The 15,088-nt window shown below is 43.5% G+C and overlaps 1 protein-coding gene across 2 annotated transcripts in view; it reads left to right on the top strand.

Annotated features, from left to right (window-relative positions):
• Nucleotides 1-12,820, top strand: part of DNAH9 (dynein axonemal heavy chain 9) — a 146,056-nt gene extending 133,236 nt beyond the window's left edge. For both annotated transcript variants that reach the window (XM_033139585.1, XM_033139586.1), the window contains 4 exons: nt 908-1,078; nt 4,290-4,472; nt 5,958-6,347; nt 12,505-12,820. In XM_033139585.1, the coding sequence (XP_032995476.1) occupies nt 908-1,078; nt 4,290-4,472; nt 5,958-6,347; nt 12,505-12,732 (972 nt within the window). In that variant the 3' untranslated portion in view covers nt 12,733-12,820. The remainder of the gene's footprint in view (nt 1-907; nt 1,079-4,289; nt 4,473-5,957; nt 6,348-12,504) is intronic.
• Nucleotides 12,821-15,088: the final 2,268 nt, after the last annotated feature.

Here is a 15,088-nt window from a genome sequence, read left to right as displayed (position 1 = left end):
AATACTTTTGTTCATATATTGCTTCCTTCAGTATGCTCAGGGACACTTTTTATCTTAAGGTTTTATGAGAATACCTCTGGATCTTCAAGAGCTGTTTAATCTTCTGTCAGGCAGGGAGGGGGAGTTGCTAGCAACAGGATATGAAGAGCAAGTCTTGTTTTATTTTAGAAGAAAATAAGTGGACTTGTGAGTACTTGTTGATAGTGGTGCTCCCAAGCTTGAGGTAGCCCAGGGCAAGATGTGCACCAGGAGTTCCTCTGACTGCTCTGCCACCCTGCTTTCTCTTCTCCATGTGCTGCCCTGGTTGCTCATTTCCCCACCTACCCTTCCACAACCAACCTGGAATGAAAGAAAGAGATACACTTTTCTTCCTCCCCCCCAAAAAAAATGTATGAAAGAAAAAGCAACCCATTCCAGCTGTGACACCTAATGCCTAATCAGTCCTTTCCCACCCATCACTTAAGAGGGGGGTTTTGAAGGGGTCGGTTTGCTCTCTAGTGCACTCAAACACACCTCTGTGTAAAAAGTTGTTTTTTTTCACAAGGAAGCAAAAGTCATTGCAGTGACAGGTGCATTTTGAGGGCCTTGTTTTCTGCCCCAAAGTTCAGGGCTAACAGTGCCACTGTTCATTATCCATTTCCTAGCTACAAGCAAAAACTGTTGCACCCAAAGGACACACTAAACCAAGTTAAGAAATGGCTTCTTATTGGAGATTTATAGCAAGGTTTGGGTATAACAGCTGCAAAACCTGGTTGGGCTGAGGCTGGTCTGATTTTTAGTGCAGCATACCTGCAGCTCTAATGGCTCACTAGCACTACAGATGAATGGGAGACATGTGTCCTGTTGGTAGTATTGTGTGAAATGCCTGAAACCCTGCTGATAATCCTGATGTGATTTTGCTGCCCAGTATATAGACAATACGTTGCCTGCTGAGTCTCCGTACCTTTATGGCCTCCACCCCAATGCAGAAATTGGATTCTTGACCCAAACCTCAGAAAAGCTCTTCCGCACTGTTTTGGAGCTGCAGCCCCGGGACACCAGCCTTGGAGAAGGTTCAGGGGCCACCCGGGAAGAGAAGGTGAGTCAACAGCAGATAGACAGTGCTTGATTTAGTTTCAGCCTGAATCCTGTTCAGTTTATGGGCAGTTCATACAGCCCAGTTAGCTTTTGCTAGGCAGTAGGAACTGCCATTATTGATTCCAAGGGAGTTCCTGGAACTGTACAATTCCAGTACAATGTCCACAGTGATGTGGGCATTGTAGAAATATGGCTTATGACCTCTGCTGTCATTCAAAATTAATAATGGTGGAAATACACCATGGTTCTTATACAGAGGGGCCAGTACAATCCATTACATGCCTAGATTTGACTTCCTCCTAGAGATTAAAGAGGGAGAGCATCCAGACAGTGGCTCCTCCCCTTTCTAGTTTGTAGTCGCAGGGTGCAACCCAGGAGGATGTCTTGGAAAAAATCAGACAGCTGCCATACAGATTGCAGAACTCTATTTGGGTGATATAGGTTCAAATCCCCACTTGGCCATGAAGCTCACAAGGTGACCTTGGGCCAGTCACTGCTTTTCAGCCTAACCTTCAGCCTCACAGGGTTTGGTTTGAGGACTGAAGAAAATATTGGTTTATAGAAGTTGGAATTGTTGGGTGTTGTTTTGGTGTGGATGTTCTTTTCTATATATAGCTGACAAAGAATCAGAAGTTCCCTCCCCCCCCCCTTTTTACTAGTTTCATTCCCCCCTTTTTTCTTTCATTTTTTCCCTTCCTTCTGCCCCCCCCCTTTTTTGGTTTGAGTTTTTATTTAGATTAGTTTCTTAGATATTTGATACTAACTTTTGTATATTTTCTTTCAAACTTTAATAAAATTTATTGGGGGGGGGGAAACCTACCTTACAGGGTTGTTGTGGGGATTAAATGAGGAGGAGGGGGAGAACCACCTGTGCCACCTTGAGCTCCATGGAGAAAAAGGTGGGATATTAATAATAATAATAATAATAATAATAATAATAATAATAATAGGTATACAAGAGCTGGAATATCCTAGATTAAGATCAGCAAGGGAGATTGGGGGGTATGCAGTTTACTACTCCTTTTTTAAATAAACTCTGATGCCTTCTTTACATAGTTTAAATCTGTAGAAGACTTATCAGTAACAATAAAAACAAAGATACCTATTTCCTCATGTTCTGTTAAGGTAAACATCTACTTCATTAAAACTCCAGTATGTGCCTATAAGGTATAGGAAGGTCAATATTAAAAAGTTGGTTTAGGAACACTTTTTTCTGGCTGCGATTCCTGGACAGCTCAGGATCAGCCCCATTATTTCCTCCTCTTTACACTCGGAGGCTAAAATTAAAATGGTTAATCCCAATCTTGGGTTAATTAATTTTTGCATTTGTTGCTGCCAAGGCTCACCATCTTTTTGGCTTTCAAGTTCCTGTGCACGTGGCTTCTTTTTCTAGGACCACAGCCAGAACCAGACACATGGTCTGGGCTTTTTGGTTAACTACTCAAGCGACTGCCTCACTCTGAGTGAAATACGATCAAGTGTGCTGACATATTAAAAGGAGGAATATGAATTGGCTGGCAGATTCCCTGCAATCCAGACTTCATTTTTGTGCCTGTGATTTTATGGGTTATTGCAGGTTGGATGTACACTTAACGTCATGGAGCAGAGAGACCTGAACCCATGGAAACAATTTCACCCTTGGGGAGGTGCAGCCCCACCCTCCACAATTAATGCCAGTGCTCTTGCATCAATTACCTTTTTCTTCCCTTGGAATTTCCCTGCTGTTTCACCAGGAGAAGGGCCTCCAAATTTGAACTTCATTTTAAGTAAAATGTGGCAAAAGTTATGGGTGTGCTCAGCCTTCCTGATAAATTTTCCCAGGCTTAGAGAAACTCTTTTGGCTTCCCTCTAAATGATTTTGCCTTTTATGGCTGAAGGAAGAACCCCAACTGTTACTTCGTATTTTGCTTAAATGCTGGTGATAATTAGATTCGCCAGCCTACAGCAAAGGGAATCCTTGGAGTGTACCAACTTACCTGCTGACCACAATCTTTCTGATGTTAAGTTCTCCTCTTTTACTGCCCTGGAATCTTGACCCTCCTCCTCCTGTTGTGGATGGAAATCTACCAGGGAAAATGTCTGCAGAGCGAGTTACTTTTATTTTTGGTGCAGAAAGGAAACTTCTATCCCTTCTGGTATACATGGACACCTTTTGAATCTGGCAGAAGTAAAGCTTCTGATAGAATTGCTGGTTTGTGGCCAATAGATCTGATTGATTGGCAGGTGACAGAGAAGACAAGGGTGCAGGGAATACAAAAGAATGCTTTGAAGAAAGAACCGAAGGTCATTCTATACATTTTGAATGATTTAGTGGCTTAAATATATTAATATCCGCCGTCTCATGAGATGATGTTCCAAACTCTGGTGACCATGCTGCTGAACTGAGCTGCAGGGAGACCTTGGGAGCTGACGGACTTTTCTTGTCTTGTTTACAATGTGCTGAGATAGTTCACCTTAAAATTCCATTTAAAATAATCTCCTGCATTTGTCAATAATACATGAATAAAATTGCTCATAAATGGTGCAATACAGTATGCTCCGCTGTTTGATTTTTACTTTTATAGCTTCATCCATCTCACTGAACCATCCCAACCTCAGAATGAGGCACACGGGAAAATAGGAAGAAGGGGGGAAAAGAAAGAAAGAAAAGGAGAGGAGAGGAGTGAGCTCCTGCATAATATGTGGCCGTTTCTAAATCATCTCTGTAAAAAGAGCCACTTTGAATGCTTGTAGGTATTTAGAATGTAATAGCCCACTTGGATGGGTTGATTTAGAGGAGCCAGGTTCATGTCGGCTCAGCTTTATCTTCAGCAGGTGCAGGTTAACTTTCACAAGGCAGCAATGAATAGTTGATTATCTTCCCTGACTTCTGCAGGCAGTGGAGGCTGATCCAATAGGGTGAATGGGAATCTGCCCCACCAACTACAGCCTGCCCTGAGCCACACCCCCCCCCCCGGTCCTGCCTTCTTAATTACATCCAGTCCAGAGCATAGGACTGCCTGTCACTTTCTTCTTCCGTAGTCTCAGTATTGCCCTTATAGAACTCAGCAAGGAGGAAGGAGGAGACAAAATTAGATTTAGTTGGCTCTGGCTGCCAGTGGCTCTGGGTCAACCGCTGTTGGTCCACCTGCCTTTCACCTTACTTGTCCCAATGGGCCCCCAGCCACCACTTTCTGCAATAAAATTTCAGTAACCCTCCTTTTGGTATGCAGGTGAAGGCGCTGCTGGATGATATCCTGGAGAAGCTAACTGATGAGTTTAACATTCCTGAGCTGATGGCCAAGGTGGAAGAGAGGACGCCATACATTGTTGTTGCATTCCAGGAATGTGAGCGTATGAACCTCCTTACTAGTGAAATCAGGAGGTCGCTGCGAGAACTTGACCTGGGGCTCAAGGTAGAGGCTCTTCGTTGTGTAACATTGAGTGTGAAAATGGGCGAGTGACCCAGTTATACGTTGCAGCCCTCCAGTCCGGGATGAGTGTCCTGTGTAACTAAATTTTACATCCTGAAAGGGAACTTTGTATACAAGGAGGCAAATAAGTTGTAACATCAGTGGGTGATATCAGATGCTGGTCATACATAAGTTAGTACTTAAGTCCATTAATTTCAATAGGTCTGCTCTGAGGTATGACTTAGTTGGGTACCACCCACTATTGTTAAAAAGATAACAAATGATAAAGAAGTACTGCCAGTGGAATGATGGACAAGCTCAGAATATAAAATGTAACATGTAATAGAAACAATATAAACTCCAAGAAGTTAGCAGCCGGTAATTTGGCTGATGATTTCCAGGGGGTAATATGTGAAATTAATCTCTCTCTCGCTTGTTTTTTGGCCCTCAGTGTTGTAATGATAGTTGAATTCCCCTGTGACTCTCTGTAAACTTAAATACATTTTAATGTACTTTATTATTATAAATCATTTTGGGATACCTGTGGATGTGCCAAGCAATATATAAATATTAGGAACTCACACACAGGGCCCTATTGTCTCCCTTTGCCCCCTCCGTAGGCTGATGTGTAGCTTATACTTCAGCCATGTTGTCTCCTTGGCCCTCTTTTCTTCAGCTCTGTGAACTTGAATGCTGCTAGTTGCCATCTTCCATGCTGCATGTGACACCCTTGTTGATAGCAAGGAGGGTTTCAATAGCAGTTTGTGTGAGAGTAGGGGCCCATGGGGGGCTACTTCACAACTCCACTGTTCATTTGTTTGTTTATCACACCCTTTGACTCTTAGGTAGGTGTGCAAAGTAAGATGGAAATTGGGCACACCTTGGTTTCGTCTGTCCCTGTTTTTCAAATCACTCCCCACTTTTGTCTCCTTTAGCTACTCGGTCTCTTGACCACCCTCCTGCCCAGCACTCCTCTTTGCCTTGTAGCATACATTATCTTCTGAGCACCCTGAAGTGCCTTCAGAGCCCCCTTTTGCTGCGGTCCCCTGTCTCCAACCCTCTACCACCTGCCCTTCCTTCAGGCTCCTCTTCCATTTATTGCCCATTCTGCCCTCTCCTTCCTGCCTGCCTTCTTTCTTATGTGCTTTCCCCCCTTTACCTTAAAATTATATATACATACCAGGATTAGCAAGGAAAGAAATAATGTTAAAACATTTCTAGTAGTTTAACACATATTTTTATTTTGTTTAAAAAGAAAAAAAAGATTTAATAAGAGAGATATGAATACATTTCTAGATTTTACTCTTCAAAAATGCTGTTCGTCCTGTCTCCACCAACGTTGTTTGCTGGTTGAACATGACAGTTTCTGGTCACCTGAAAACCATTCTAAACAAGACATCAGGACAGATAAACATGTTGCTTTGACATATTTGCTGCATTTCTGCCCGAGACCAATGCCTTTTCCTCTCTCTCATACATTTTTAAAAGGGTGAGTTAACCATGACCAGTGATATGGAGAACTTACAGAATGCCATCTTCTTAGACACAGTACCTGAATCATGGACCAAGAGGGCTTATCCTTCCATGGCTGGTCTAGGCGGTTGGTTTGCTGACCTTCTCAACCGCATCAAGGAGCTGGAGATCTGGACTGGGGACTTCCTGCTACCATCTGTGGTGTGGCTGGCAGGATTCTTCAACCCACAGTCTTTCCTGACGGCCATAATGCAGTCCATGGCCAGAAAGAACGAGTGGCCTCTAGACAAAATGACCCTGCAGTGTGATGTGACCAAGAGGAACCGTGAGGAGTTCAGCAGCCCCCCACGGGAAGGCGCATATGTTCATGGCTTATTTATGGAAGGTGCGCGCTGGGATATGCAGGTAAATATGAGTGTTGGGATTTTGTTGCTACACTAAGTAAGTGGACCATTTTAACAATCATGTACGATATCATAGAAAAACAACTTTGAATTAAAATGTGTGGAATGTTTTCTATTGAAGCCTGAAATCTGAAGTAGGGGCTGGTCAGTATTTCTAGTGGTGGGAGGAGGAGGAGGAGGAGGAGGAGGAAAGTGATGGGATGGGGTGGGTAATTGAGAATGGACTTTAGCGCCTGCCAGGCTGAGCAGAACTTTGGTGGATTTTGAAACAAAATAAAAAATAGAAAAATCCTTCCAGTAGCACCTTTGAGACCAACTGGATTTTGATTTTCATGCTCCTATTTTCATGTTTGCTGAGGGAGAACGTTTTGTCAACCAGCTGGAGTGATGTAGCGGATAGAGTGTTGGACTTGGACCTGGGAGACCTGGGTTGAAATCCTTGCTTGGCCATGAAGTTCACTGGGTGACCTTGGGCCAGTCACTGCCTCTTAGATGAACCTACCTCACAGAGTTGTTGTGGGGATTAAAAGAGGAGGGGGAGAACCACATACATGCCATCTTGAGCTCCTTAGGTAAAAAAGGTGGGATTATAAATGTAATGAATAAATAAATAAGTATAAATAAACAAATGGCATGGATGTTGAAACCGTTCTCTGATTTTGACAGCTAGCGAAGATTAGACAGAACTGTGCAAAAGTCAATGAAAGCTGGGTATTAAGGCTCTAGGGACCTAAATTTGGAGGAGGCAGTTAAAATGGCATGCTGAAAACTTAAGACACCAACAACCATGCAATTCAAAGGATGGCTTTGGCTCCAATTGATACATTCTCACTATTTTTATTCCCCCCCTCCACCCCATCTTTGCCTGCCTATTTTAAATTCTTTGAAAACCAGGGCCTTTGAAGCAAAATAAGCAAAATTAGTTTGCATAATTTGCTGATATCAGAATTTGCATTTCTGTGGTGCATGATTTGTGCTACAACTTGTGCAGAATCGGGATTCCTCTCCCACCCACCCACCTTTTTAGTTTTTGTTTTCTGCACAGAGCATACACAGTCTTATTTTTAAAGACCCTGCCAAAAGGAGCAGCTGGTGCTGTCAGCCTTGGAGCTAAAAGGTTTATTGGCTCATGTCCCATAACTTATGCATCCAAATCAATGTCTTTCTTTGATTCACTAGACTTAGCTGTTTGAAAGCACCAGAGGTCAGAGCCTTATCACTGGTATGTTTACAGACCCTCCCTGGGCCCTTGCAGGGTATGAGCTGAGGCTGAGGGGCCAGGGAACCCGTGGGGCTTTCAAGGAAGCATCAGCATATGGAGTGGATGGGTGGGTGTGGATGGGTGTGTAAATTGGACCTGAAGTGATTTGCACTGGTTGTGGCTGTCACCTACCTCCATTATTCTACCGAAAGGGTAGTTAGTGCTTCTTCTGCTCTGCTATGAACAGGAGGTAACCATAAACTGATAGACTTTGTAGAATAGGAGAAGTCAAGCCAAAGACCAGTTTCCCTCAGGATGGCTTCTTCAGACTCTTGCTTGTTGTTAGCTGTGTGTGTGGTGTTTATCCTTTTCTTCGCGAGGCGGCCATTTCTGGCAGATTTCTCTCCTTTTTTGTACACTAAGTCTGTTTTAGTTCATTGCTCATTTTATTCTTTTTAATATTTAAGTAGTTGTTTTTAACTGTTTTCATCAATAATGTTGTTTTATTCTCTTTGTAAACAACTTTGAGGGTCCCCCCAATACATACATACAGCCTTTTTCCAAGAAGGCATAGTTATTTTTACTTAAAGTTGGTATCTGTTGAATACACTGCTGACTTTCAGGCTAAATAAACAAAACAACAGAAGTGAAACCCTAACTTGGAGAGGATATACTGAGGTGTATTTTGTACAAGTTACTAATAGTATATGCACAGCAGCAGCAGCAGCAGCAGCACAGTACTTTTCAGAATTCTTTATTTCTGCATTTTTTTAAAGTAAAAAACACCTCATCATAGCAAGCAGTGAAACTTAACAAACCTGCATTGCAATGTGTGAAACATTCTAATCAAATGTAATCAAGCAGATCAGAAAATCAAAAATGACTTTCTCATATCTATACAACCACTTTCCCCCTCCCCGCACCCAGCAATCACAGAATGGCTAACTTGGGGTCATCAGCGCAGCAGTTATGGCAGCATGATATGGGGGCTTAACTGGCATTTCAAATAAGAGTTTCAATAGCTATTTCTTAATGCATTTTCTAGAAGTATTCCTTTCTCTGCTGCAAAGCACTAAGCAGCAATAATGATATTCTGTCTCTGTGCCTGAACATGTCTTTTTAAATAGAGGTTGGAGGAGGGAGGAGGTTGGGGAAGGAAGGCAGGGACATTTCTGTGTTGAAATGGACCCATTGATTCTGCATTCAATAGCTCTGTTAGCTATGTGCGTATTCTTGTGGGGACAAATGCAGGTGACAGTGTAAAGAATTATTAACTCTGCTATACACATTCACTCTTTCTGGGCTGCATAGCCACTAGAAATTAATCCTTTGGTAAGAACCATGAAGCTCTGAAGTTCAGGGTAATCGCTTTAGGGAGCTATTCCAATTTAGAAAAGAAATTTCACTGTAAGGTGATGGCTGCAGCTAAAGGCAGCCATTCCCCATCTGCCCTGTTCAGAGATGAATCTCCTATATTTATGTATAAATTCATATTATTATGTGGGTGGCTTACGTTTATGAACCAATCTATATCAGCTTCCCACTTAACAAAAGAAAACCAGACAGGTTTTTACAAGGTCCTGAATTCCCTGCTAGTATTCATTTCGCCAAAGGCAGATAAATTACCGATATGTGTGTGGAACATTTAGCCCCTTATGGAAGAAAAGGTTGCCTTCCAGGAGTGGGGAACTCTGTGGCCCTCCAGATGTTGCTGCACTGCAGCTCCCATCAGTGCCTCCCAGCATGGCCAGGGATTCTGGGAGCTGGAGGCCAGCAACACCTGGAGAGTCGCAGGTTCCCCATGCCTGCCTTATTCCCAGGCTATGGGAGGGGACGGCTGGGAAGGATTCAGTGTGTGTCTTTGACAGCTTCATTTGGGACACTTCCCCCTTTTCACTTTACCTTCTGTTGGTTTGTCAGAGAGCAAGATTTCTGAGGGAAGCAATTCAGGGAAAGCCCCAGACACCAGGGTGGCCATGTCTGCTACTTTACAGAGGACAGCCCTCTATTTTAAAGGCTGTCCTGTCCAAGCCCAGTTTAGAGGAGGGAGAGCTGTGCTTTTAAAGTTGCCTTTCACCAGCTAGTATGTGGGTCACAGACCAAGCAAGCACATAGGTCCGTTGCTGGGTCCCAGCTCCTGCCAACCTAGCAATTCAAAAGCACCTCAAAGTGCAAGTAGATAAATAGGTACCGCTCCGGCGGGAAGGTAAATGGCGTTTCTGTGTGCTGCTCTGGTTTCGCCAGAAGCAGCTTAGTCATGCTGGCCACATGACCTGGAAAAATTGTCTGCAGACAATCGTCAGCTCCCTTGGCCTATAGAGCGAGTTGAGTGACGCAACCCCAGAGTCGTTTGCGACTGGACTTAACTGTCAGGGGTCCTTTACCTTTACCTTTAATCCCACCCCAAAGCTGCTTTTCTCCAAGCATGGCAGTCCATTGGCAAAAGACCTAGCTGGTGATGTTTCTAGGTCATGAACCTCTGTGTTTTCACAAGCCAGCATTCAATTTGGACTGGGGAAGCTCAAGTTCAAATCCTCACCCATTGTTAAAACTCACTGGATGGCACTGGAGCAGTCACAGTCTCTCAGCTCAACCCACATTCCAAGGGGGGGGGGGAACTCCTCATATACTTCCCTAAGCTTCTAGGAGAAGGAACAGGATATATATGAGATATAATTTCTTAAGCTGCATTGTATTCCTGTCCTATCACAATTTTATTGTTTTCTATTTTTCTTTGTTGCTTTACTGCTTTGCATTGCTGTTTAGATTTTTTTTTTTTTTGGCGTGGACAGGTGGAGTCCTCCAACCCCCAGGCGACCCCCAAGCAGAATAATGACACCAGACAACGTGCTATAGGATTAAAATTGGCCACAACTTAATTAAGATTCAGATGTAGGGAGACCTTGGCTCAGGCATTGGGCCTCCAGCCGGGGATCTGGGAAACTGCAGGGTTATCCAGAATGTGCGGGGATTGGGGTAGCCCTGGAGAACATAAGTTCAAGCAGAGAGCCCCCCCCTTTGCCGCCACTGGTGGGGGAGAGCAATGACAACCTCTTGGCGTATGATCAATGCCTCCCCCCAATACCCCTTTAAAGGGGAACCCTGGTATTGCTGCCACATTGGGGGCATGGAGTCACTGCCCCATGCCCCCCTCATTTAGGAAGATGACTAAAGGATTCTGCCCAAGGCCTGAAACCACCAAAGTTGTGACAAATTGCTACAGGAAAGGCAAAACCTGCCAATGCAGGGAAATTCCTTTCCGGCCCTTCAACAGTGGCCTTGACATAGCAGTGCCTGTGTACCTGTGGAGAAGAGGTTAACCTGCAAAAATAAGCGTTAATTGAGGGAGTGGAAGGTGGGAGAAGCTCTGGAGCCCGACTGCTGCTTCCTGGTAAGCTACACCTTCTATTTTGTGGGCTAGGTAGTCCCTCCCCTTACCTGGCCAATCCCCTGGCGACGCCTCCCCCAGGCGGGATTGGGCACTTAGCTGGGGTAGGCGGACACCCCAGGTATCCCTCCTGGGGGAAGGCGCAGCCAGTCTGAACTACCAGGTGTCGCCTAGGAGCTCAAGGGGCTGCGCGCGACCACACAAACGTTGCCGCCCATTTGATGTGGGGAGCGATCATTGTTTTTGCTTTGGTGTAAGTTTTAATGATCAGTTTTATAATCTCTTTTGTTGACCGCTTAGGAAGTCTTTTTTTTATGAAAGGCAGCATTGAAATGCTTTAAATAGAATAAACATAGCTGTGCCAGGCTTTTCCCACGAATTATTTTGGTGCTGATTACCTCAGCAGAGAGAGAGAAGGCGTGTGTGCAGGTGTACATCTCCACCAATCTGTAAACCAAATGATATCCCTAAGCAGTGAAAATGGTTGTATCCAAGTCAAAGCTTCTTTTGATCAACAGGGAGATAGGCATGCAAATAAAAACATTAATTGATGCTGTGGAATGCTCTAAGAGAGATTGAAAACTTTGTCAATCTAAAAATAGACGGGGGCATATTTCATGGAAGGATTGGTTCCCTTTGTTTCTTTCATCCAGACAAGTGCCTGCTCAAAAAATATTTTTTTAAAAAAACTAAATGTAACTGCTAATTGAAATGTTGCAACACCAACTCCCAGAAGTGTTGCTGTTGCAAGGATTATTTAATGTTTACTTGCTCCTTTGGAAATCTTAAGCTCTGCAGGCGCTATCTATTATCAGAATTACCTTAATATAAAAAGTGTACGTATTGTTTGTGTTGCAAAAGGATCAGGATTGCTTACCATTTGTGTATGCCTGTTGGAATGCTAATGGTCTTCCTCAAGGTGAATAAACTGATCAGAAGATTGCATTTGATGGTAAGTTCTCATCACTATGCAGCACTAATGTGAGGATGTAAGGTATAATGTGCAAAGTGCATGTAGCTTTTCTGTGTTCTCTGAGGAAGGAGAGTCCCCTGGGATTGTCCCTCCTGCTGCCTAGGAGGCAAGATCAGCTTGTTGACTGACACCTCCTTAAGTGGAGCTTCCTTTCTCCTTCCCCACCCTAGAGAGCAGTGGCAGCGCAACATCTTCAGTCCTGCTTCCTCCTTCCCTCCATTCCAACAGGGTGCATGGGAAAAGGATGCCAATGGGCAATCTGTTTGCAGTGGCTTCACGGACACATTTTTCTGCACAGTGGGGCTGTGTAATAGGATGGCTATTTATTTTATAACCTGACCATTCTCCCCGCCCCCTTGGACCATGGCAGGGCAAGTGGCAAGGAGGATCAATCAGTTAAGCTCCAAGCAGAGGGCTTCTTGTCTTCTCTGCAGTAGCCTTTTCTATGGGAGGTTAGGGAGTAAACCATTGATAATGGGATATAGTAGATTATATAGGAATGGCTGGAGACAGAGAAATGTGGGCCTGGCATTAATGGTACAAGAAAGGTGTGGCTGGTCAAATAAGCTCACATTTCCCTTTGCTATCCTTCACAGACAGGGTTGATTGCTGATGCCCGACTAAAGGACCTGACTCCATCAATGCCGATTATTTTCATTAAAGCCATCCCTGTTGACAAGCAAGATGTCCGCAACATGTACCCATGTCCTGTGTACAAAACCCGCCAACGGGGTCCAACCTATGTCTGGACTTTTAACCTGAAGACTAAAGAGAAACCATCCAAGTGGGTTTTAGCAGGGGTGGCACTGCTCCTGCAGATTTAGACTCTTAATTCACATGCTCTTCTCCTAGCAGACACTCATCAGAAAAGTCGCCGTTTCTTAGTTGGATTTTTTTTTAATAGCATGAAGGAATACCAAGTCCTGGTTCACACGTGTGTGCTCAAGAGTGATATGGTGACATATATATGTATGTGTGAGTCATCTCAGATCACACCTCGAGTTCAATTGTTTTTAAATCTGCCCTTCAAATCAAATTTACTGTGTGACTTATGTACAATAAAAATACAAGAACAAATTGAACAAAACTTTTTGAACAGCTGGTAAACGACAAAAACCAACAATACCAATCTGCTTAGCATTAAAAGTTTTTTAAAGTAATAGGAAACTAAATAAAAAAGTCTTTGCTGAAGTGCTGAAGGGGTGACAACACAGGCAGCGGGTGAGCACCCATTCGGAGAACTATCCATGCAGCCAGAGCATCATCAGTGAGAAGGTCTCTCTTAGCTGCCACCTGCTCTGCTTTATTTGGTGAGAGAGCGCCCCCATAAGTGACTTCAGGGAATAGTCAGGATGTAACTAAAAATAAGCCATGACGGGTTATGAAGGTACTTTGAATTGTGGCTGGAAATAACACACAACTTTTGTACCCTCTCTAACCGTTACCACGAACTCAGAGTTTTCCCATGAAACAAGCTTGCACATGAAGCTGCAACTCAGGAAGTGTTGAGTAATCAAGTGATATGCGTGCATGTGTGAACTGCCTTCAAGGATATCTTTATACCATCTTTCATATTTAACCACAGTCTCAAGGAAGATTAAAAAATGTCATTCTTACAAGCCTGGAACCACACATAATGAAAAAATGCCACCATGGGAGAATGCAAGTAAAAAGTTTCAGACTTTTGTTTCCTGTAAAAAGATGTTATAAATTCATCCTGGGAGGCATTGCCCTGAACTTTAGTTAATAGTGCATCCATCTGATGTAGCAAGATTCGTTTAAAGAGGCTGCAGGGTACTGAACACTTTTGCAGGGAAAGTATAGATACAGGTGATAATCCCTGATTGTATAAATGAAAGTGCTTCTTCCTTTCACTTCCATGGAATTGGTCATGTACACTGTAGGATAACATGCTGGATCGTCCCCCACACAGAGGAAGGATTAATTCTACTTCAGCTATCCCTGAAAAATGATTATCTTGCCAGACAAATCCAGTTAAAGATTGGCCCCCACATCATACAACATCTAGAGGCATAAAAGAGCAAAGCCTGGCACACTGTACAGATGGTTCATTTTTACAGGAGATTGCACTCTTGGAACGCTGCGATGGAAGTGAGTTTTCACAAAATCTATTAAACAATGTGAATGAAACCTGTAGTGAGGGAAGTAAACTTAACATTTATGAGTGGTATAAGTTTCATAATAACATTTCATCTGTGTCTGGTAATTGCCTTTTTTCCAAATGCTAACAGGGTTGACTGGAAGTAGCTGATCTCAGGACAACCTGCCAGTTAAACCAATGTACCGCCAGCTGGTTAACACTTACTGAAACCCACAATATATTGGCAGCTCTAAGGTGATCTCTCAGGTGCTAGGAGTCAAGCAGCAATGGGCAAAGACACCTAGGCTTTGCTTGGCAGTTGTGTAAATCCATGGGGTGGTCGATGGACATCAATCAATTTCTGGCCAGTGAGATTGTTGGTCGTACAATTGCTTCACTGGAATTTGAATTGTTTAATGATGTGCAATTGTGCCACAAGTAGTGTTGGCACCTGGCCATTCTGTGATGCCCCACTGTACATCTTCAGAGAGGCAAACATCTCTAGTGCAAACACTAGCTTTAATGTTGTGTGATAAGCCATCCCAGCCGTTAGATAACAAAAAGAACTTGGGGTGGGGGGAGCAAAATATGCCCAACATTATAAACCCCATTGCTCAAGATACTGACTTGTAGCTCCCCAGCCTTTCCCTCTCCCTCCTCCAGTCTTACTAATGCAGCAAGGAAAAGAGGGAGTATTTGGGGGGGGGGAACTGGGGGCTAAAGGGCAGGAAGGGCACAGTATGACTGATTAAACCAAATGGATATGTGATGCTCATTGTTATAATTCACTGATTTAATGAAAATTTAATAGCCATTGATAATGAAACTCACTTAGGACTTAAGCTGGCACAGTGACACAGCTTTATTGTCTGAAACTTCCCCTCCCGCAAATTCACTGTCAGTTAAATAGAAATAGTAAGATGCCTTTATTAACCCCCCCCCCCCAGTCAGCATTAAGTGTCCTTCATATATAGCATTGTAGTGTTAAGAGTTTCCTGGAATTTTAATTAATGGGATTTGAATATTAAAAGCAAGCTCCCTTCCAGTGGATTTTGATTAGTTTTGAACTGTCAACTTCT

This window comes from Lacerta agilis, chromosome 2 (assembly GCF_009819535.1).
Source record: "Lacerta agilis isolate rLacAgi1 chromosome 2, rLacAgi1.pri, whole genome shotgun sequence".
In the NCBI taxonomy this organism is placed as follows: domain Eukaryota; kingdom Metazoa; phylum Chordata; class Lepidosauria; order Squamata; family Lacertidae; genus Lacerta; species Lacerta agilis.
The sequence above is the reverse complement of the archived record's forward strand: the minus strand, read 5'-3'. Positions and strand labels throughout refer to the sequence as shown.